The sequence below is a fragment of the Pseudopipra pipra genome, chromosome 7, assembly GCF_036250125.1.
Source record: "Pseudopipra pipra isolate bDixPip1 chromosome 7, bDixPip1.hap1, whole genome shotgun sequence".
Taxonomy (NCBI): Eukaryota; Metazoa; Chordata; class Aves; order Passeriformes; family Pipridae; genus Pseudopipra; species Pseudopipra pipra.
The window spans coordinates 32,581,307-32,605,023 of record NC_087555.1 but is presented as its reverse complement, the minus strand read 5'-3'; the positions used below and the strand labels follow the sequence as shown (position 1 = coordinate 32,605,023).

Genomic DNA, 23,717 nt, shown 5'->3' with positions numbered 1-23,717 from the left:
AAATTGCTGAGTACATTTGAAGTGCTTGGACAGCTATTAATACACTGCACTGGGCATGACAAATGAGTGTCTGTGTAAATCAATAAAGCTTTCTATAAATGGACAAATGGTTTAGTATGAATAACAAAGGAGTGCACATGGTAACTGTGTTGTAGCATTCTGTCAGGGATTTTAAAGTTCACAGTCATAACTTTGTTCCTCTTGACCTTTATTGACAATACCTTCAGAGCATGTTGAGCTGCTAACTAGACATACAACCTTTAGACCTTCCTCTCCTGCTCATGACTAGATGATCTTTAAAGGTCCTTTTTGATCCAAACCATTCTATGATTCTGTGATCTCCTCTTCCCTCAGTGCAAAATACTACTCTTTGCTTTCTTCTCTCTTCCTTTTGTTTTGTCTCAACTTTACAATGGTTGAGTAAGGAAAAGTATCTTCTATGCAATTCTCTTTTATTCATGCTTCTCCTTTTATGCATTTGAGTAGAAAATTCAATGTTCTGTCTAATTTCATTGTGGTTATAAAACTTAGTGCAAACAGCTGCCCTGCAGGAGAAAATAGCGTTCTTCAACATCTGTGGAAGAGAGACAAAGTTATTAGCTGACCCAGAGATAATTTTTATTATTAGTAGAGCCATGTTTTTCATCCTGAGAAAGGAATTAAAATCAGAGTTGACAAAGTCTCATGTAATGACTGTGCCTTAATAGTGGTATCAATTCAAGGCAACCTCTGTTTTGTTAAAGGACTCTGAAGTTTTAGCTTTCAAATTGGTTTTCCATAAATTCAGTTTCACAGAAAAATGTTGTCTCAAATTTAGGAAGTTGAAGGCTATTTAGCATCATCCAAGTCATGATTTAAATCTTTAAATCTTCAAATGTTTGGAGAGACTCTAGTGCAAAATACTTCCTCCACAACTGGAACTAGGAAGGGCCTCTGTTTTGACATTTTAGGATCCTTGAATGTTTCATTTAGGTATCATTATGCCACAGTTACTTTTGGCTGACTGAATGATGCTGTACTTCGAGAGCTGTCCCCCCAAGAAATTACATGTGTGCCTGAGGTGCTGGTGGCAGGCACTGAATGTTCCTTGTCTGCAGCAGTTGGCTGGGCTGCCTCACTTTTGGTGTCAGCAAGGCTGAGGGACAGAGATGGTTCATTTATGTGTAACATAAAATATACATAAATTCCTAGAGGATAGCTATGCCTGAAACTAGAAATCACTATAGAAATCAGTTGATATCTAAGAACTATTCTCAGCAAGCTGGATTTTTCCTGCACAGTCCCCAGCCAGGTTATGGATGGGATTAGTGGTTGCACTGGGGTCAGTACTGCCACTGCCCCCAGGTGCCTGCAAGTGTGCAATAGCTTTCAAGCTGTTTCAAGCTGCTTTCAAGTGAAGGCTTCTTACTACAGCTTAGCCTTCTGTAAGTATGGCCTGGAAATAAAAACGAAAATAAATTCAATAGCAGTTTCCTTCAAGGAAACCGACTTTGCTTAACTGGCAAAAGATGCCCAGAATATGCAATATGGGAGGCAGTTAGATCCCTCTGAGCAAAAATGGAACAGCCTTACAATAACATCAAAACCCAGTGGTTTCTGTTAAATAAATGAAGGTTTGGATTAGGAGGCAGGGTTTTGAGACCACAAGTGCTATTACAAATTTTCAAAATGAATACTTTTGGGGGAATGAGGATTATTATAAAGTATTCAGTTGCAATATAGAGTGATTTAGTGCATCAAGTATTGGTGTTCCCACGTCGTGGGAACTAGCACAGATTCTTAAGCAAAATCAGTTGAGTGTTCCCTTCTAGTCCAGTCCTCATTACAAAAATGCCAAATAAATAGTCATGATTTGCTTGGCAATCAAGAAGCACAGAAGTCAAGCTAACATTGACTGCATTCCATCCTTTCACTACACTTTTGAAGCCAGTGGTGTGAGAATAGGTTTTATTATACAGATGTTTCCACTGTGGCTCGATAAGAGATGAAATGTACTATTTATTTATAATGCTTTCAAGTTTCAATTTCCTAATTTTAGTAGCCTATTTGTAAAGGAATAGCTCACTGAAATCAGAGATTCAGAACAGATCCAAGAAGACTTTTCTTCCATTTTACAGCCTTATAGCATTCCAAAATATGGAATGAGAGAAGCATGGGGAGCTCTCTGTGTATTTTGTATAGCAGAAGTATGTTTTGTAGTTTTTAACACATTTCTGTGTGGGAGGAGCCTGTCCAAACTATTTTAGGATAAAATCATACAAAATATTTTTATGTTAATGAAAATGAAAATTAAAACCTAAATCCATAGGTATACCAATATGCGTGAGTTAAAGTCTGTGCGAACTAATCCTATAATAGTTGCTTCAAAACAGTAAGAAGTATTTGTTTTGGATGGCATTTTAGGGGGATATTCATAAAGAAAACATCTGAAAATCTTTAACTCAGAAATACATTTTTATGCAGCAAATATCTCTTTATTTTACCAGTCAATCTGCAAGAATGTGCCTGTAAAAGCAGACAGAACTATATATGATAGCCTCTTCAGTGTGAAGGACTATTTACCCTCCAGCCTCTGATTTCTTACTGTTGTTTTTGCTTTTGCAGCTTCTGCTTCTACTTTGGTACTTACTTTTACATCTGCACTTTTTGCTGCCTCATCTCACAGTGCTCTCTGCAGGATCACCCATAGACTCTTTATAGCCATATGTTGAACCCATTCATAGGTGACATTGAGAAAATATGATGCAGAGCATTTTAGCACCTTTGCTGGCTTAATTGTACCCTCGAGATAAAGCACTGATTCTGTACAGTTGCTTATTTAATAAGTAAACTCTATATACCCTTGTTTCTTCCCACACTTTATTTTTTTACTCTTTTTCAATATGCTGGATAGTAATACGTTTGCTTTTCCTTCATGATCTTATTTTTATGATTTAGCTCAATTTGAAATTATTTTTAATAAATCAATTTATTGGACTTGGGATTCTTATTTTGTTGAATCATTGTCTCAACAAGGAAGAGAGAAATGTGCATCTTTCCATAGAATCTTTCCATGCAGTACATTATAAAACTATAAATGTTAACTATATTTAGGACTGTTGTTTTGTGTAACCACAATTCCTTCGAAACAGCATTTGTTTAAGTTTTATAGGTTGACAGAAGGTTAAAGTGAAACAAGAACTGTAAATTGCATAATGGTTATAATTATGTGAATGCATTGATTTTGGTGTTATGGTTGTGTGATGTGAAGTTATGCATGGGAGGCAGAGGGATTCCTAGAGCCAGTTTTAATAGATTAATCACAGATTTTTATATATATTGTTTTAGTTTCTCAGTCTTTAAGAAATAACTAGTTAACACTTGCTCTGATGCAATTGTATGTAGCACACTTTGGAGTTTTACTTTTCTCATACTGTAAGAATTCCTAAAATCAATGCATATATAGGAAAATACTTTGGTTTACTGTAATTTACACACCAGATTGTGCCATTTCGAAGTTTTAACTATAATAAAAAACATGAGCATAATGGAAATTAAAGATAGATGAAAGGCCATACTGTAAAGGAAACTTTATCATATTTAAAATTACATATGTGAGGGAAAAAAATTCTGACATCAAAATTACATTTAGATGTAGTAAAATACCTCTCATTCTTTAAATAATAGGACTTTTTTTTAAGTAAAGACTAATAAATGTCTCAGGTTCAGTTAAAGGATGTAATTCACCAATTATCTATAGAATGACCAGTGCACCTGGGGTTCCCCACTGCACAAACCAGGCTTATGAAGACCTGCCACAGTTAAAGTTTACATACAATTTCCTTTTGTTTCCTGTGGTGGTAGCTGCCTGTTTATTTCCAAATCGTTCTCAGATAGCAGGTTCACTCTAAACAGAAAAGGGAGAGGAAGAGAAGATATGTCAATATCTTTTATAATGTTTCATTGCCAACTCTATTGCACCTGGCAAGATGAGATCGCAGACACATGCAAAATATCTGCTATGATATTGTTCTAAATTGTATTGGATAGAGTGAATAATCTCAAAAATTAATGTCACTTATGGTTTTACTCAGAATACCAACTTGTAGCAAAATAAATTGGTGCATTTTATTCTGGATCTTGAAGAAGTACAATAAGTAAGCCCCCTGAGAATTTTTATGAGTTGTCATGTAGTACAAGACATCCTTTGATTAATTTACATATTTATTTATTTATTCTATTTTCCTCTAGGCAGAGAATTCAGCACTGGCTCTGGAAAATGAAAATCAGAGAGAACAGTATGAAAGATGTCTCGATGAGGTAAGGTAGATAAAAAGGTTGGTTTTACCTGGTACTATAATTAAATGAATACAAATGAATCTCTCCTTCTCTTACAAGGTTGATATTGTTCTGCAATTTTCCAGTATTACCTCATTCTAATTAGTTCCAAGAACATGTGTCTGGGAGTCAAATGTATTGTTCTCCATGACCTCTGCTGTAAATCCTGTTTTGACCACACCTCTTCACTGAAAAGTTGACATCCCTGTGACCAATATTTGGAACTGGTTTGCTTTCATTAGGAGGAACACATTATAATTTGCCTATTAGGTGTTGTGTACCACCTCTTTTCTGTAGAGTGGAACATGTATGGCAGTGGCTTCTTCCATCAAGAGTCCTCCAGCTTTTCTATGTAATGTATTCTGTAATTCTGGAATTTTAGTCTCTCAGCTCCCCCTTAGGGTTACATACACAGCTTTTTATGCTGGGTTCTTTTGAGCTGTTGGCTCACTTCTACTACATGGCTCAGCTTCTGCTCAGAGCTTCCAGTTCCAGCTGCAATATAATTCACTCATCGCTTACTGTCTGAGCACTCCAGCAGTGTTTACACTCCTGAAATGTCTAGCATCTCCTATTGCATGGAGCTTTCTCCACATATATAGTGATGCTTACTTGTTCCTCCTATTTATCCTGAAATAAGGCTCTTCTGAGTTTAAAATAGTTTTAAGACTTTTAGTAGCTGGAAGAGTTGCTCAGCATAAATTGCTTACCCATTCCATAATGAGAATGTGTAGTGGCATAAGTAATTAGGTAACATGCAAACAGAACAAAACAAAAACTACACCAGCTGCACCTTTGAGAAAAGAGTGCGTGAGCACGCAAACCACCCAGAGCAGATGACAATTCTTGTCTTCATACCAGCCTTTTAAATTTTTAATCTGCATTTGCTGAAGTGTTAGTGGCACGAGCAGCACAGCTCTAGTACAAGAAACCTCCTCATCAGTGCAGATTTTCATCAGCAAATCTGTACTTTTGCCTCTATGGCATATTTTTATCAGGGAGCTGGAGTAAAAGACTTGCAGATACAGTTTCGCACTAGGTCATGCTGCCTGTTCTGTGGCACTGGGATACCAGCAGAGCATTCATCTGCATTGGCCTGAGTCACTGCTTTCCTTGCACACTTGAATGATATATGGATATCTTGGTGATAAGGATGAAATTACCATATAATTACTAACTTCAGTTTAAATTACAGAGCTTGACTTAAAATTATTTTCTGATTGTCTAGGACAAAATCTGCTTACATAATTAATTTTGGAAATGAGTAAAGCACTATAACTGTCCATTTCAGCAAAACACTCCAGGACAGAGGATATGATTTTATTCTGTTTACAGTAACAGGATGAATTTCTGACCCAGAGCTGTGTTTTTTACACACTCTGTCAGTATAAAGATCAAATAATCATATCAAACTATGCTCTGAACTTTAATGTCTTCAGCATTACATTGCATGTTTTCAGTTCTTCTGTATTATCACAGCGGTATCCATCTTCTCCCACTATGTTAACTTTTTTCGGGAGAAAGTGCTTCTCATCACCTGTGGATTTGTACTTTCCTGCTTTATTTTTTGTTTATCTTCTCTCTTTTTTTTTTCGTGTTCTGTTTTGTGTGCAGTGACCTCTCTTGTTCTTTCCCCATGGATTGCTATCATTGTTTTCTTCTCCTTCCTCTCTCAGCCCACACAGTGCTTTGGCAGTGGCACTGTAACCAGCATTGTTTTAGCTGACATAAGCTAGGACCTAATCCTTTCTGGTCACTGAGGTGAAGAAGTGTTGCCAGTGACTGAGGCAAGAAAATCGTACTTAATAATTGCAAGTTCTGCAGGAGTCCCAGGTTAGCATCCCCCTGAGCACATTGCTTAGCGTCCCCCTGAGCTTCACAAGAAATTGTGCATTCTTACCATCCTTCTTTATAGTAACAATGATGAGAATAGGAGATGAGACATAAATGTAATTATTTAATAACCCAAAAAATGATTGGAGAACCTTTACTTCCAACTAAAATCTTTTGAGCGTATTTTGTATGTGATGAAGTCCCTTCTAGGCGGGGATTCTTACTGGAGATCTTAAGGACATAAAATGCTTTCAATAAATACTTAAAAAAAAAAGAAAGAAAGAAAAAGAAAAAAATGTTCCACTTGAAACCTTCTTCCCTTTAAGATTTTAAATTTGATGCTTCCTTTGTTCATAACTCATCTTAAGCCAAACCTACTTCTCAAAGGGGAAAACCTCTTCAGACCTTCCCCAGTTAGGGCTTCAGAAATTCTTCAGCAGCTTTTAGGAGCAGATGTATCCTCTGCAGCTGTGTATCTGGCTGTGCTGCATCCCCACTTTGCCCCAGGGAGACCTGGCAGGTTTAAAGGGAGAAACACAGCTGTTCCTGAGCACACAAGGCTGTGATGACACCCAAACCTGAGATAGCTAAACCTGTCACCAAAACATTTGAGTGCCTACGACAACCATTATTTTAATTTTACATCTGCAGTCCCATTAGTTGTGAGTGCATTGAACTTCTCTTGGGTTGATGCACAAGGAAAGCTTTCCTCCAAAGCTACCACCTAGCCATGCTACCTGGTTACATGTTTGGGAAGCCTGACATGCCCTTGAGGTAGTTGAAGTTGGGAACATCGTTTGATAACTACTGAGAGAATGCTGCCATTTTTCACTCATCACTCAGTATTGTCAAATTGCAGCTTTTCTCCCCTGGGCACACTCTGCAAACTCTGCTCAGAGCATTCAAGCATCATTTCATCCAGCCACCCTTCCAGTATGACGTGCTTGCTCCCTTGGGCCTCACAGCAGTGTGATGAGGCCTCTTGCTATGCACAGTGAGCTTTCTGCCAAGGTGTTGGTGGCCATTAAGCTGCATATGAAGGAAGTAAAAATAGCCATTGTGATTTTTCTGTCTGTCTGTAGGTAAAAGATACCAGAGCTGAGTTGTTAGAGCAATGCTTGTCATTATTTTATCTCATTTTTCTTTTTTTAGTCTATTTTACATAGTTCTTTTCGTTCATACAATGCCCCACATTTATGTATGAGTGCTTGCCCCACACATTGTATGAGTGCTTGCAACTGTGACATAAAAATGCATGCTCTGTAATCATTTTCATGATAAAATTCAATGAAACTCAAATTTTCAGAGAGATTAAATCTGAAAAACATATGGATCAAGCTGAACGAGTCCTCTATGAATTTTAACAATTATTCACTGATTTTAAAATAATTGTTCATCTCTGAAGTGTACATGTAAAAAACTTTAGAACAGTCTTTGGAAGAAGATGTCATTGAAATGTTCCAGTACTTGATAAATAAGAAAAGAGCTCATTTAATTTCAGATATACTCCATAAACGTATCTTTCTGTCTCTGAAAAATTTAATGCAAAACCGAGGATTGTCCTCTTGTACCTTTGGGCTTTGAGGTTAACATGCCTAATCCTAGTTTCTTATCCTGGAATTCAGCTGTCAGTTTATTGGTAAGTGGTAATGTCATGGTTATTCACATCACTGTGTCAGCTGAGAGTCTGTCAAGCTTCACCATACTTATATGCAGGAAATTATGCAACTTAGGGTGGATGATATTTTTGCTGATGTTTTAAGAATTAACTAATCAAAAATGTAAAGTTATCTTAAAAAGGCATTCTATTTTTAAGATTTGAATAAAAAATGAGGTCTTTCATTTTGGTACATGTGAAATATCTTTGTGCATGTAGAATCATACATTAAAGGCAGCTGTGTAAAATATCAGTACTTGTAAAAGGTATAACAGATGTTACACTGGAGTCTCTTTTCCTTGATTCATTCTTTTATACATTTTCTATTAAGAACACTTTATGGCATATATATGTAAACATAATTAAATAAGGAAAAAATGAAGCTGGATCTTTTATCTCTTTCATTGCAATCCAGAGAAGGAAACGTCACCTAAGGATCTTGGCTATTAAGTCCAAAGGAAAGGCAGTCAGTGTGAAAGCACTTCTGCCGAATAGCATACCAAGCAACAGCCATCTCTATTCTGTTCCTTGTTTCACCTTGATTAACTGCATGAATCACAGGTCAAGTAATTTTACAACCTGCTTTTTACTGGGATTGAGCCACAGTTACGCCTCATATAAGTGGGAATTTCACATTTGCTGCATCTCAGAAGTCAATCCCTCTGCCTTCAATGGTCCCAGTTTCCACAGGTTCTGACAGTAGTGACTGTCAGTTTCATAGGGCTGGTTCATGTTGTTCACTGATATCCATGGTGTCTCCTGATACCTGTAAGTTAAAATGAAGTAGATTGTTGAGCTTAGCAGCTTATTTTCATCTGCTGTAGGAGTGGAATGGCAACCTCATTTGAAATGCAGTTTGGCTGACTCCACTTATTGACTGCTAAATTAATTTTAGTAACTGCAGAACATTTCACTGAAGGCTTCCTACCTCTGTTCCTGCTGAATACCAAAAATACAGACCTGAAAATCTTGAATGGTAATAGCAACATAGTTTTTCAAGCTGTTAGATACTAGAAAAAAATAACGCCATTTTGTAAAGAAACTAGTTACATATCTCTCTTATTGACATCCATGGGAGCTATGGATCACTGGCAGGTACTTCCATTTAGATATCTAGCTTCATACACTCAAAAGCTGGAAAATTTGTCATATATGCATCAGCAAGTTCAGGTTTTACCCATTTGGAAGATTATGCCATTTACACTCCTCTGTACAATATGTAAAGCTGTAGGAGTCATTTCGTAGGCTATTCTGTTGTGAGTGACTAGTACACACTTCAAAGAGCCTTTTAGTTCTTCCTTGGTAAAGTAACTCCGTGTCAGAAAGTGAGGAAATAATGTATTCGATATGGTTTGTTCAATTTTCAGGTAGAGCAAACAGACGTTAAAGGTACTTGCCAGAAGGAACACTGTTGGATGTGGGAGCCTGAGAGCCTGTAGGGCAAGGCACACGGGTTTTCAAAACCGTAACATGTTTACTTCTGTTGGTTATTACTGTTCTAATATTAGTCTGTGTCTTCTGTTAAATCATGTATAGAGCTGTTTTATGGGATCGTTGTTCCACAGGCTGCCTGAAGTTAGGGACCAGTTTGGAAAAAAAAAAAAAATGATACTAGGCAATTTTATGAGCATATGAATCAAATGTAACTTTTGGATCTAACAGAGCTAAATTATTTACAGAAGTGAATTAACTGTAGCTCTTTTCTCCCGACTCAGTTCACGTCAATGGTGTGGGGGTTTTATTTAATTTGCCAAGAGGTAGAAGACTCAATGCATATGCTTTACTGTAATTTCTGTCAACAGAAACGAAATCAGAAATCTCTTTTTGCACAGAGAGAGATCTCTACTTGCTCTGCCTAAATGCAGGAGCAAAAACATAGGCCAGTGCTTTGTGTGGTAAAGTGCATATTTGGTTTTGAACATTCAGGACATCATGAACAGAAAATTTTATCTCAGTCCTTTTTTCTCTCCTTCCTTCTTCCACTTCCCCGCCCCTTGCTGGATGGTAAATGTAAATTAGAAAAGATGTATAAAATAAATAACTTCAAAAATTCCCTGTTGAATATATAGTTCTCCTAATCAATGGTGTGTAATCTCATTCGAGTCAATTATGCTGTGTGGGGTGAGTGCCTTCCAACCACATTTTGATGACAGTAGGTACTTGAATTTTCTGTGGCACTTTATGGTTTCTGCTTGTCATGATAGATGTACCATTTTGTCAATATTTAATCAAGAAACAATTAAACTTCATGAAAACATTCAGGACTCCATTCTCGGCTGGTAAAAATCCTCTCTAGTGAATGCTGTCAATCCTTGCTGATGCACACCAGCTACATATAGAACCGTGAAAGTTTAATCTACTCCAAAGTTAACCAAATGTCCATCATGTCACACTGCAATTGATACAGTACACATTTTTTTATAATGAGGACTAGCACAGAAGTAGTCGACATGCATTTCATATATTCTTACTAGTAATATCTACTAGTATTATTCTTACTAGTATTGTATATTCTTACTAGTATTATCTTACTGGTATTATTACTAGTATTATATTAAAATACTTGTACTAGAATTGGTGGTGGTTGTAGGTAGGAAGTAGAATGTAAAGCCTCAAAAGTAGGTATTTTTATGCAAAACCACACATAATAACATACTTAATTTTTTTTTTTTACTTATTTCTTTCAGGTAGCTAATCAGGTTGTTCAGGCTCTACTTACTCAAAAGGTAAGTTGTGATTTTGGGTATTGTGGTGTAACTTAGTTTGCAGATGTTCATTGCTCATTTGAAAGATACATATATATTTATGTAGCATACATTTTTTAAACTGTGCACACATTTAGTTACTGAGGCTGCCACATATCAGGCCCAAAGTCAAGATTCTGTAATCCAAGAGAAATGAAAATCCATGAATCTGGACATCTTTAAGGCTTGATTCTGTGTAACCCATATTCAATTTTTATTGTTTACCTAAGTATTGACACAAAAGTGTCTGAAAATCCTTCTTCCAGATGATGATTTTTGCATTGCCTATCCCTAATGAGTTGTGTTGCTCCCACAGTCCATTCCTGTGGAATGTGAAACAGATGAATTACTGTGCATGTCAATAGCTGGCACACTCACATTCACTCACATTCCTGGTGTGAGCCTGTGCCTCTCTGAGGAAAAGACAAGGCTCCTCATATGGAATGGCCTTCAGCTACTCAACTTATGGTCTAGGGACCCACAATAGAGAATGTGTATTTTATCTTTAAAAACCTTTTATTGTCCTCCTGATCCATTCTCCTGGGTAAGCAAGGTAAGTACTTCAAAGGTAAAATTCTTGTAGGGTGATAACAAACCCAGCAGAATGAAAAGATTCACTATGGCTTCTATAATGGTCTGTTCTGGATTGAGTCATGTCTGAAGTTTCAGTTAAAGATGATTCCATGATTTCATTTTGTTGAAGGGGAAAAGGGGGAAAGACAAACAAAATATAAAGACCTGTAATAATAAGCTATGAACACTTCAGTATTAATGAAATGATCTTCTGTGAGATCTCGACTACTTGATGAATGTGGCATTATTAAAATGCTTTAGATCATTTAGTTTTAAAAAGATGATTCTGAAAGAGACATAAACGCAGTCTTTTAATGCAGACAGTGCAAAGCAGAATATAAACTGTTTTGTCTACACTTAATGACAGGACAAGTAATAATGTTTTTAAAATGCAGCAAGAAACACCAAGTTAAAATAATCAAAAATCTCTGCCATAAGTGCAAAAGCTTTCTAGATGCAAATAGTTTTTGAAGACGCTCCAAAGACTCCCTCATGGACATCATTCAGTCCAGCAGAATGTTATTCAGAATGCCTCCTGCAAAGGGATGTCCCTGAGGGGGACAGTGGGGCAGGCAGGATGTGGAGCCCCAGGGTCAGGGTCAGGCCTGGAGGCAGTGGTCAGGGTCAGGTATGTGTTTCCTGGGCAGGTCTATGGGGAGGAGAGAGGTTCCAGCGAAGCCGAGCCGGGGAGTCAGGATGCAGCTCAGGATGAAGGAAGCAGGAGGCTGGGTACAGATATAGCTGCAGGGTGGCTGCTGCACAGCTCAGATGTGGGCAAAATGACCTTTAACGCTGCCAAATAGACTCCTAAAAGTGGGAATGTGCCCTGCAAATAACATCTGCACCCAGAACCATCTGCACCTAAGTGAACTGTAAGTAGGTGCAGAAAGTTTCATTTGACCACCCACTCAGGGGGAAGGCTGGATACCCTTCTCAGCTCTCTCTTGGGCAGATTTTTTGAGAATCAATTTTATGACATCCTGTACAGATTAAAAGATGTGCAGGGAGATGTTCTGACCTCATTACATCTGCTCTGGGGTATCCTGTCCTGAAGACAGACATAGATGTTCAGGTCACCTGTAGGTGTGTGATGCAAGACTCTGGAGGGTGCCGTTGCCCATTACATAGATAACACATTCCTGTGACCTGAGTTGGCATCAGGAATACAGAAGTAATAATATTCCCTAAATCTGTTCACCCAACAGCTGTGATCACAGAACAGCCACACAGTTTTTACCACAGGTTGGGGTTGAAAGTGTCATTGTTCAATCCCATGGTTTTTAGATGCACAACAAAGCCTTTTACTCTGGAAGAGGGATATTGCCTTACAGCAGTTGGAAGTGTTGCAGCTTGGAGGTGGTTTGTGCAAGCCACAACATCCAGGGAAGCTTGCACTGTTGCTGCCTGTACTGTGTTACTCTGTGTACACATATGTGCATGGTCTGTGCGTCATCGGAGAACTGCAGAGTCTGCAGAGCTATTGCTGTGACACCTTTTAGAAATATAACTTAAGCCATTTTTAAAAAAAGTCTCAAATCTGTTTTTCAATGCACTTTCAATGGAAACTGAGTTATTTTCTCATGTTAATATACCCAAAAGCCTCATACACATTTTGTATTATAAAACCATATTTGATGAAATATTTACCAGAGGGTTAATCTCAATATATTAATCTCTAGTTTGGGAATATTATGATTGTTTTCCCAATGAAGAGAGGAGCTTCCTGATTCCCTTTGCAAAGGTGTCAGACATTTTGATGACTACATACTTTCTCAGTAATGAACTCTCCCAAACCCATAGGAACCGAGGAGTTCATATGGATACCATAAAACCAGATTTGAATACGTTTAATAAAGTGATTTACTTAGGGTTGATGGGGTTTAACAGCTGCTTACCTATTACTGAGTAATAACAGGTAATTTAATATCCATGGAAAGAGGAAAGAGGGTACTCTTCTAAATGCTAATGAATATTAACTGTTATAGTGCTCCTGACACCGTTCATACAAGTCCTTTTATAAGAAAAGACTGGAACACAATAGCATACAATAAAGAGGAAATTGCACTCCTCACACCAGTCCCAAAAAGGTAGATATCAGAGCCCAAATAGTAACTAGTAAACAGATAAATTCACTGTCATGCAGCTGAGCAGTAAGACAGAGCCAGTCATGCCACAGAGAGATAACACACCTCTGGGGCATGGCAAGACATGGAGAAAAGCTGAGAGCTTTCAGAAAACGGAGAAGAGTGATTTTGTACAGTAGCGCACACTGTATAGGCTTTGCTATGAGTTTGAAATTGTCCCTCAAGGACTGATTTTTGCTTAATTTAAATACATGCTGTAATGTAAGGAATACAGCACTGTGCACTTGCCAGTATGTGAAAGACTGTGATTCCGCTGAGGGAATCTGGTGACACGAATTGAGTGAGCAAAGCTTGAGTGATTTAACAATGTCACCGAATCCTTGAAATGGAATTACAGTCTTCAATGTTCACTTTTCAGATATATAATTCATTACAATACATATAGAATTTCTCTAACATGAGAGACTTTTTTTTACTGAGATTATGGATAAACTGTATTAACTTGAGATTTGTACTGAATTAGCCACACAGCAAAATTTCACAAATCTTGTGTAGCAAAATTCTGTGGATTTTCTACCACTTATGGAAGATTTTACTTCTAAAAAATTTAGGAAGTCAGAAAAACAACAAAATTATTTGAGGCAAACCTGTATGTTATGATATTTACTGAAAACATCCATTCTTTCTCGTTCCACCCAAAGGCTTCTCATACAGCATGAGGTGATTGGAGTGCTGAGAACCGTATATTTATTTATATTTTTCCATGTAAGACCTGTATTAACAGTTTGAAATTTGAGTTACACCACTTAATGAAATAGTTTTGTGATCTGTGTATCTATTTTTGCATATTACTCTCTTCCATAGGACTGTATTCAGAAGAACACTTTTTTACTCAGGGCTCTGTATGAAAGTTATTTCTTCTTCATTTTCATCAATTAAATAAAAAGTGAATTAAGCATTAATTAAAACAGAAAGAAACATGTTCAGAGGAAGAGCAGTGTTTTTGTGGACCCTCTAATGAGGGCATTGGATCCCATTTTGGAGAAGAGTGAGTCTCATTCAAACTGAAGAGATAAAGCAAGACTAGAGGGATGCTTGGATATTACTATAGTGAAACCACAGGAATACCTTAAACATTTGGGAGATTGCTATCTTAATAGCTAGTCGTTTTGCCCACAGGAGAGGAATAATAGGCTTCAGACATGTGATAACTTTATTAATTGGTAATTTTAGGACTTCCAACTTTCTAAACTCAGACTTTATTTTACCAAAATACTGCTACCTTTATGTGCCTCATTTCTCCTCTGGGCTATGAGTGGCATTACCATTGGAGGGTTTATAGCATCTGGGTGGGTAATCTACTACCTTATATTTGACTTTTTACAGAAATTCTAAAGTTTGAACCATAAATCATCCAGTTTTAAAACTGTAACATAGGAAGGTTTTGAGCAGAGGCCTTGCTAGGATTTAAATTTTTTCTACATTGTTAGTTTCTGTGAATCATTTTTCCCTTTCAGAGCACTTAATAATTTTGAAATGTTAAGCATTGTAACAGTTGTAACAGCCAAGGCTCAATTTTAAAGTCTCTGATTTGTAAAAGATAGATAATGACGGGTCTTGATGCTTGCAATCTCTGTTCCTAATAGAGATTGCCATGTGTAAGACCAGGGATAAGTGGTCTCACTAATAGAAATCAAAGCTTTAGGGCTTCACAAAACATCAAACTCAAGATTTTTGGGGGGTTGTGTTAGAAGGCTCTAGCAATTTCAGTTGAACAGCCACTTGACAGCCACCTAAAACAAGTGTTGTGAAACTATTGAGAGAAAATAACTTCTTGTGGTAGTGTCATAAAATCTGATTCTTATGGATAAAAAGATGTTTACAATTTTCTGGAAGTCTCGAGATGAGCATATTTTATTGTGTGTTCACCTCTTTTAACCTCAGTGCTGGTTACAGCGGAGACTAAAGCAACTGTAGGCAAGAATTTAAGCTGCATCTGATCACAATTTCCTCCTCTGATTTGTTATCTCATAAAGCCAGGTCATTGTGTTGTTAATGGTATTGACAGGACAGCATATGGGGATCCAGAGGCCTATTTCTCCACCCTCATATGGTGGAAAGTAATAGGAGCTAGGCAATACCACAGGGCAGCAAATGTCCTAAATTTAAAGGAATATGGGGAAGTATTTTGGAGATGTAAATTTAAAAAAAAAAAAACAAAACCAACAAACCCTAGATACAGCTGCAGCTTATTATTTTTAAATGTAACCTTTATTAGGAGACTGCTTTTCCTGGTTTATGAATCCCTTACACTTCAAAATGGACAGCTGTACAGATTATGCTGAAAAGCATAGTGTCAGATTCTCCTTCTCTCCAAAATCCTCTCTCTGAAAGAATCCTTTATTCTTCCAAATGGCCAGGAAAAGCAGCTTTTACATTGAAGATAGATAGATAGATATTTACTATATCTGAAAACCATTAATGGCTTTAATGGTTTTGCAGTTCACCTCTGCTTCTAATGGTTAATCTTAAGGGTTTTTCATAGAATCCCAGAATTGCTTGTATTGGAAAGATACATCGAGTATCTTTAAGATCATTGAGTCCAATTATTAATCCAGCACTGCCAAGCCCATCACTAAACCATGTCTCCAAGTGCCATACCTACAGGGTTTTTAAACACCTCCAGGGCTTGTGACTCCACCACTCCCCTGGGCAGCCTGTTCCAATGCTTGCCAACCCTTTCCATTAAGAAATTTTTCCAAATATCCAATCTGAACCTCCTCTGGTGCAACTAGAGGCCATTTTCTCTTGTCCTATCAGTTGCTATCTGGGCAAAGAGACTGACCCCCACCTGGCCACAACTTTGTTTTAGGGAGTTGTAGAGAGTGAAAGGTCCCCTCTGAGCCTCCTTTTCTCCAGGCTAAACATCTCCAGCTCCCTCAGCTGCTCCTTATAGGACTCATGCTCCAGACCCTTCACCAACTCCATTGCCCTTCTCTGGACTCCCTCAAGCCCTTCAATGTCTTTCATGTCGTGAGGGGCCCAGAACTGAACACAAGACTTGAGGTGTGGCCTCACCAGTGCTGAGTTCAGGGAGACAATCACTGCCCTGGTCCTGCTGGCCACACTATTTTTCATACAAGCCAGGATGCCATTGGCCTTCTCAGCCACCTGGGCACACACTGGCTCGTGTTCAACTGCTGTCACCAGCACTCCCAGGTTCTTTCTGCTTTCCAGCTCTTCTTCCCCTAGTTACAGTGGGGGAAGTTACAGACCATCCACAACAGCCACAGCAATGGTTTGGTTAGTCCCAAAAAAGGAAGGAGGGGATCAGACTTCTAGATAGTACCTTGAAGACACAGTACCACTTTGAACTTCTGCCTGGTTTGCTATAGATTATGCTTTTTCCTTAGCTTAATGCTTATTACGATAGTCATATATTCATTGCTTTTTGCTTTGTGTCAGCTGCAAAATGAAACACATTGCTAGCAAAGTCACTTTTATCCTAACAGAAAACTCCAAAAGAAGGTGAGAGGTAACTACTGTTTGTCACTACAAGATTTTTTTAATGTTATCCTGGATGATCAAACAACTAGAGAAAATGAAGTAGTACATTTCTGATTTATACTATTTTAAAAGTTGTATGTTTATTTCTTCTTAGCATCTGACATTACTTAGAGCTTTTTAAGTGCTTCTGTTACCTGCTTTCTAATTTTCCTGTTTTCCCTTGTGCTGCAGGGTTTGAGGGAGGAATGTATAAAGCTGAAAATGAGAGTTTTTGATTTGGAACAACAGAATCGAACATTAAGTGTGCTTTTCCAGCAGAAAGTCAAACCAGCTTCTGACCTCCTCCTTCAGGTAGGAAATGGCCTTTGCAGAAAACAGGCTATGAGCTTTATATTTCTTACAATTATAAAATACTTTTCTTTCTTTTAAGGTTATGTCAATAAATGGGAAATGACAGTTTATAGATTTAATATATTAGAAGAATATCCATTATCTATAATCTGATCCCATTGAAATTGAAACTGTGTGCCAATGAACTGCGACTAGATATTGTGTGCAAATCTGGAGAGAGGAGCACACCTGCAGAGTAACTTACTTTTTTTGGTGCTTCTTCACTATGATAAATGGAATTATATGGGTTCATTATCCCTCTGCAGGGGAGAAGCTCGGATTCCTTAACATTCTGCTTGATGGTGAACAGTGTAATTTCCTGTGAGAAGACAGCCCATTTATTTAACTTTTGCCATATGTGATACTGTTCTGGTTTCAGCTTACTTGCGAGTGCTTAAGAACATCTTCATAGGCTTGGAGTGATTTTTTTTTGCCAATGCTTTATGGGAGTATATAGCTGAGAAACCAAGTGACCTATCTCCCACTTATTTGCCATTCTGGAATACTAAGAGATGTTTCAGTATCCCTTTTCATTTGGCAAAGTCCATTATTGTGAGTGAATCCATCACTTTATCACCCGTTTTTAGAAGTAGAATTGCTTTGCAGAAGTTCCAACAGATCTGACTATGAGCTGGGAGAACAGCAAATGAGGACTAATTAAACCTTTGCTGGTCATGTCAGCTACATAAGTGATATTAAATGTGCATCTTACTTAAATCCTTGCTGCTCTGCATCTGTATCTCAAAGTAAAATTTGGCCCTTGCTCTGTTGCTCAACAGCTGAGGTCTGCTAACTCTCATCAGGCTTGTCTGTTTATTTAGGAAATGAGGTCTTCTCACAGCTGCTGTGAAAGGCAAGGGAATCCCCATGGTGAGGGCAAATAGTTGTAATTACTGTGGAATTCTAAAACACAGGCAGGGTGGTGCCAGGTCACCATCACAAGGATCTGGATTCTTGAGTTATCCTCAGGTTCTTGTTCTGTCTCTTGATTTTTTGTTGATTTAGTTATTGCTAGGTCAGGACCTTCTCTCTTCTAATTTCTTGTCCCTTGCACCCTGATTTATTTCACTGTTCATCCTTCACGGACCCCTGTATAGAGGACTGATTTATGTTTATGCATTCACAGTTTCTGACCCATCCACCACAGCATGGATCCTTATTGCTCACTTCTGCTTTTGACAGTCACATCCCCTGCTCCTTCTTCCTGGTTTAGGGTGGTTCTTTTCTTTCTTTTTTTCCTTTCTTTTTTTTCCCCCTTTCTTTTTTCCTTTCCTTCTTTCTTTCCTTTTTTTTTCTCTTTCTTTCTTTCTTTCCTTCTTTCTTTGTTTTTCTTTCTTTCTTTCTTTCTGTCTGCCTGCCTTCTTTCCTTCCTTCCTTCCTTTCTGCTTTTTCTATCTTTCTTTTTCCAAAGTGTCTAACTCTAGTCTGTGTTAGTTTGGGGTTAGAGTGCACAGAAGTCATACTCTGTACATTGATCATTACATATATGGCTCCTATTCCCAATTCCTTGTATGGCAATAATAAAGCCAGGTTGTTCTAGGAATGTTATGGAAGTGTTAGCTAGCGTCTGAAAAGTGGGATCAGTGCTTTGACTTCAGTTCTTTGAAATTAAATTGTTTGACAGGTGTGAAAGAAGTTGAAAGAGATGAAGTTGCACCAGGTAGAAGAAAGAAGCAAATGAAAAACAGGTTTTCCTGAGGGATTCAAGCTATTTTACATCATTATTCTTGCACATATTGGCAGGAACTAATGTGTATAGGTTCCCCTCCCCCTGCTTTTCACTTGATTTATCTTTATTGTCTGAGGACAAAAGGGAATTAAGTTCATTTGCAAAGTCCTGGTCTTCCTGGAGCAAAATTTGCTGTTACGGTTCTTACTGTTGCTGTCAACAGGTTTTACACCCCCCCCCCGGGGAAAAAAAAAGCAGAGAACAAGTTGCAGTGTACATCAGAAAAAGAAGAACTTCTGTTAAGACATTTCATATGTCCTTTTTTTTACCAAAAAAATACCCCAGTAAATTCGTGAGTTTCCAGAAATATAATTATCCTCTAAATGTACTTCAGACTTGAATAATGGTGTGAAGTCTGTGATCTTGAAGTCTGAAATCTGAAGCATATCTGAAGAAGGGTATTTTCTTAGGACTGAAATTAAACAAATACTGTTGTGTGCCTGCATAGAATTAAAGCACAATTTGGATTATGTCTTCTTGGAAATGCACATAGAGCTCAGTTTTAGAGCAGTAGGTAAATATTGGTTTCAGTGTGTCACTCTACAGGAAAGTTCTAAATATGTGCTTAAGGACATTCCTGTTAAATCATGACCTCAATCAAAGTGAATGGGCAAATACTGCTAACTAGGGGCAGGGGGCAGGTGGTGTTTTCACCTTTCCTGTACATTCTTATACAATACAGTTCAATTTTATTTGATGCTGATCTCATCCCAGGAGTAGTCACACTTAGTACAACTAGAAATTTTGAAGAATGCCATAGTAGAGGACAGAATCTAAAATAAGTAGTATTAGTTACTTTTTCTGCGTATCAGCTTCTGTGATTTGGTTGTATATTACCATCCAATTATTCTGTATTTGACATTAGAAGACTTTTGTATTACAAAGTAAACTTATTTTTAAACCATAAACATTTTGACTTCTCAGATTTCAACAGAAATATAGATTTCTTTTTTAAAAAATTAGAATAGATTTCATCATTACCCTAGGTTTTTTGTATGGTTGATTGCAGAGCAAATAATACATGTTTCGTGTGTCTTAGAAATTATATTGTTCACAATTTTTTCAATGAAATAATTGATACAAGTGTTATAAATTTGACTGGAGAGTAATGGCCCCCATGCCATACCAATTGCACTGGTTTTGTTTTCATCATACTTCTCACACAGTTCAAAAAAACCCTGATTTTGCTACCAATTAAAAAAAAAAAAATCATGTAATATGGTTTTCATGGCTGCCTCAGGAATCCTGCACCATAAAAATGATATTAAAAGTATTACATTTTCATGCATTTACAAGTGTAAGTACTTATGAAGTTGAAGGTCCTAATAGTATTTTTAAAGCAATATGTATTGAGGCATGTGATGATGTGTATTGCCATGTAAGTCCTTTTCTGCCAGAAATTTTGGTGTGCTTACTGCTTGTAGGGAGTGACACAGATCACTCCTGTCATGAAAAGATAAGTAATGCAGTCTCTGCTGCAAAATGTAAGGAGGAGAAAGAGGTAACTTAGGGGTTTTTTTTCACCTCTGATGCTGTAGACAGTTTTAAGAGCTACCCTGTCTTTCTGGGAACATTCTTTCTAGCTGAAATGTGTGATTTACAGAACCAGTATTAGAGTAGATAAATAAGGAGAAGGCTGATCAACTTTATTATTATTATCATTATTATTATTTTCAAGCAATCTCTCTGAAACAGCTTTTTTTAAATGATGAAGCCTTGGAAAAGTGTTTTGTGTCAGCACCACATGAGAAAAAGCAAAAGTTTTAGTTAGAACCTGGCACACAAGAGTAGCTTCTGCCCAAGCAGCCTTAATTTTCCTCTTTTAATATGGTTACTAAAAAGATATTAAATACTCCCTGTCATAGCAAGAGGGGTTTGGGAAATAAAACCAGGAACTCTGTTTTAGTGAGCCACCTTATATTTCATCTGCAAGTGGGAGAAATAGTTGGGGATAATAGGCAAAGATTTAAAACTGAGCAGAGTAAAACTCATTTGAAGTGAAGAGAGAAATCTGTGGAGGTGATATACAGAAGGATGCTGAAGGGATAAGACAAATCCAAAGAGAGGATGCAAGAGGAGGAATAAGAAGCTTTAGATGAAACTTATCCCTTCTGCTTTGCTCATGGCCATGTATAGCATCTATGAAAAATGTTTTAAATGTCAATATCACTGCATTTCTGTCTTATTTTTTCTAAATGATGGAGTGTTTTCTTCACAGAAAATTTAAACTACTAAAATCACCAAATTACAGTGTTTTTCTGCCTCTTAGGTGTGGCACCTCACAGAGTTGTTTTGAATGCATTGTGTATAGACTGCTCAGTCTTGAGGCACAGATCTATTTCTTTTAGCTATTCTCTTTTTCCACTCATACCTGAAAGCATAACTACTGGCATTGAACCTAATTTGGATATTGCATATCCTTCTTTTACAACAGTGAAGACTTATATAAAGTTACTGAGGATATCAGGGGTCAGGATTTGCCTTCTGACAAAGAAGCCAGTATTTTTTTTTTATATTATGTATCTCTGTTTGCACAAATTCAAGATGTTTGCCAGCTGAATTGTTCCCATGTGTGAAGTCCTACTTTCACTTTTCACCCAGAAAGTTACTGTCATGGGGTTTCTGTTATAAAGCCTGCAGGGAATGTTCAGTGAAAGGTATGAAAAAGTGGCAAGTATCAAAATTTATTGAGTTGATTTATTTGATTAAATAAGTAATAAATTTTTCATAGTTGGGAAAGTATAAGATAATATTTCTAATCATAAGATTTACAATGTCTCTGATCCTAAGCTATATTTTCATTGCCGTTTTATTTCCATCATAAAAATTCTACTTTATCAACCCCAGAACAAAGCAGGAAGGTCTCTTGAAGCATCTATTTTCTCCTTGTGTTTCTCTGGCCACATTAGTTACATTTACCATCCATACTGTTTAATTTTAGGTCTAAAATTTTGTCTAAAATTCTACAGCACAGTGCACTGAATTCTCAGAAGGTCAATTTAAATAATAATTACTTTATTATAACTGCATTCATATTAGCTCTTCTAATAACCTGAAAACTATACCCTGATGTACAAGGCAGAGTGTAGCTGTATGTATTTTGATGGAAACAGCTGTACAACTTGGCAGGAAGGGGTAAATTGCAACAGCTGCATTATTTTATATGGAGAGAAAAAGAGGGCAATTAATTACCCTAACACCTGACAAAAGAAAACAGAATATCTGGGCTCAGAGTTCGACCTTTGGTTCAGACATCATTAGATGTGATGATGTCTGATGCAGGAGGTTAAAAGCAAAGTTGCATCACTTTACAGCAGTGTGATATGTGTAATATTCAAGAATTTTAGAAAGTAGGTATTTAGGGTTTGAAATGAAAACTAAATATCATCACACACTGTTAGAAAACAGTTTGTCAGCATTCCAAAGTACATTTCAGTAACTGGACTGTTACATACCGAGTAGCAGTAGAATTCCCATCTCACATAAGCTGGTCCTGCCTTGTGCCTCCAGGCTCTTGGGAGAGCAGGCAAACTTCATACCAAGATGAGCAAATTGTATTGAAGTCGTGAAACTCCTGCAGTTGGGCTGCTTATTTGCTTACTTCACATTTATTCCTTTGTATCCATTAGATTGTCAGGATACGCTTATCTGCAAATCTTCTGGAAAAGTCCATCTCCAGAACAACCTCTGTCCTTTTCTTCTCAGTAAACATATAAATCTAAATAAGGTGTGGCAGTATTTGTAGTGATATTTATTTACTCAAAAATCAGGACTGGTGGCTTGAAGGAGAAGTTAATTCCAGATCTGCTAATTGATTCAGCAATAATGGAATACTGCTTAAAAGTTAGGACAATCTCCAGGGCTGTATCAACAGAGAAAAAGGTAATCACATAAATGTAAAGCATGTTTGAGATATATTAAGTTTAAACCAGTACATTAACCTTTATTCAAGAATTAGGTTGCTAGTAGAGCACCTATTAAGAGGTGTAATGGTGGGTTTTATGCTACTTGTGGTTATCGGAAGATTCCAGGCTGTAGCCCTGCTTGAGTGCTTCTTCCAGTTCAAGGCTACCGAAGTGCACACTTACTGTCCCAGGAAAGAGCCTTCAGCCTTGTAGCCATGAGAAATTATAAGAATGCTTCTGTATGTCAGGAATCAAGACAGTGATCTATTATGGAACACTCAAAGCTTTTTGAGATTTTCCAGAACAAATTAAAGGAACATTTTCTTCATGTGAAGATGCTGTCATTGTTTCCAGTCTTACATTATCACAGTAAACTGATATCTACTTTCTATTTGTGTCATGTCCTCACTCACCAATAACATCTGAGAAGACAGAAAAGCAAAATTTGAAAGTCTGTGTTTCATCTCAGCTTAAATCATCAACATTTAATAATACACTATAAACCATATTTCTTACTTGCCCTGTTTGCAGTGCCAAGTATATGCTGAAGAAACATTACACAAAAAAAGGATTCATGAGAACCAACTGGTTAGATGAATGAGTTACCAAAGTCAGCGATGAGAGAAGGAGGGGAAACACCCCCCTCTGGAGAAACTCCATCTAACCTCCTTAAGCCATATGACTTCTAGTTTTGAATACACAGCAGTAGCATAATATCTGAAAGAATTTGGCAGTGCATCTGATATGCTGCCAGCTCCAGAAGGAGCTCTGACATAAACAGGTGTTTGGGAGAGTGCTGGGAATCGTTGGATGTGATCCTCAGCAGTGGCTCTCCTCAGGCCATCTCCAGGCGTAGGGACTTGTGCTTGTGAGTGTGTAAATCACAGCCATGGTGTGTAGATCTCCAAGCAGCCTTGTGGGATCCCTGGAGTGAAATGGCTTCTCTTGTCCCTGAAGAACACCACTCTGTAATATGGG

At 37.5% G+C, this 23,717-nt stretch overlaps 1 protein-coding gene across 9 annotated transcripts in view; it reads left to right on the top strand.

Moving 5' to 3' along the window:
* The window catches only part of NCKAP5 (NCK associated protein 5), a 395,107-nt gene that overhangs the window by 290,519 nt on the left and 80,871 nt on the right, over positions 1–23,717 (top strand). For all 9 annotated transcript variants that reach the window (XM_064661544.1, XM_064661543.1, XM_064661545.1 and 6 more), the window contains 3 exons: positions 4,231–4,299; positions 10,495–10,533; positions 16,947–17,066. In XM_064661544.1, coding sequence (XP_064517614.1) covers positions 4,231–4,299; positions 10,495–10,533; positions 16,947–17,066 — 228 coding nt within the window. The remainder of the gene's footprint in view (positions 1–4,230; positions 4,300–10,494; positions 10,534–16,946; positions 17,067–23,717) is intronic.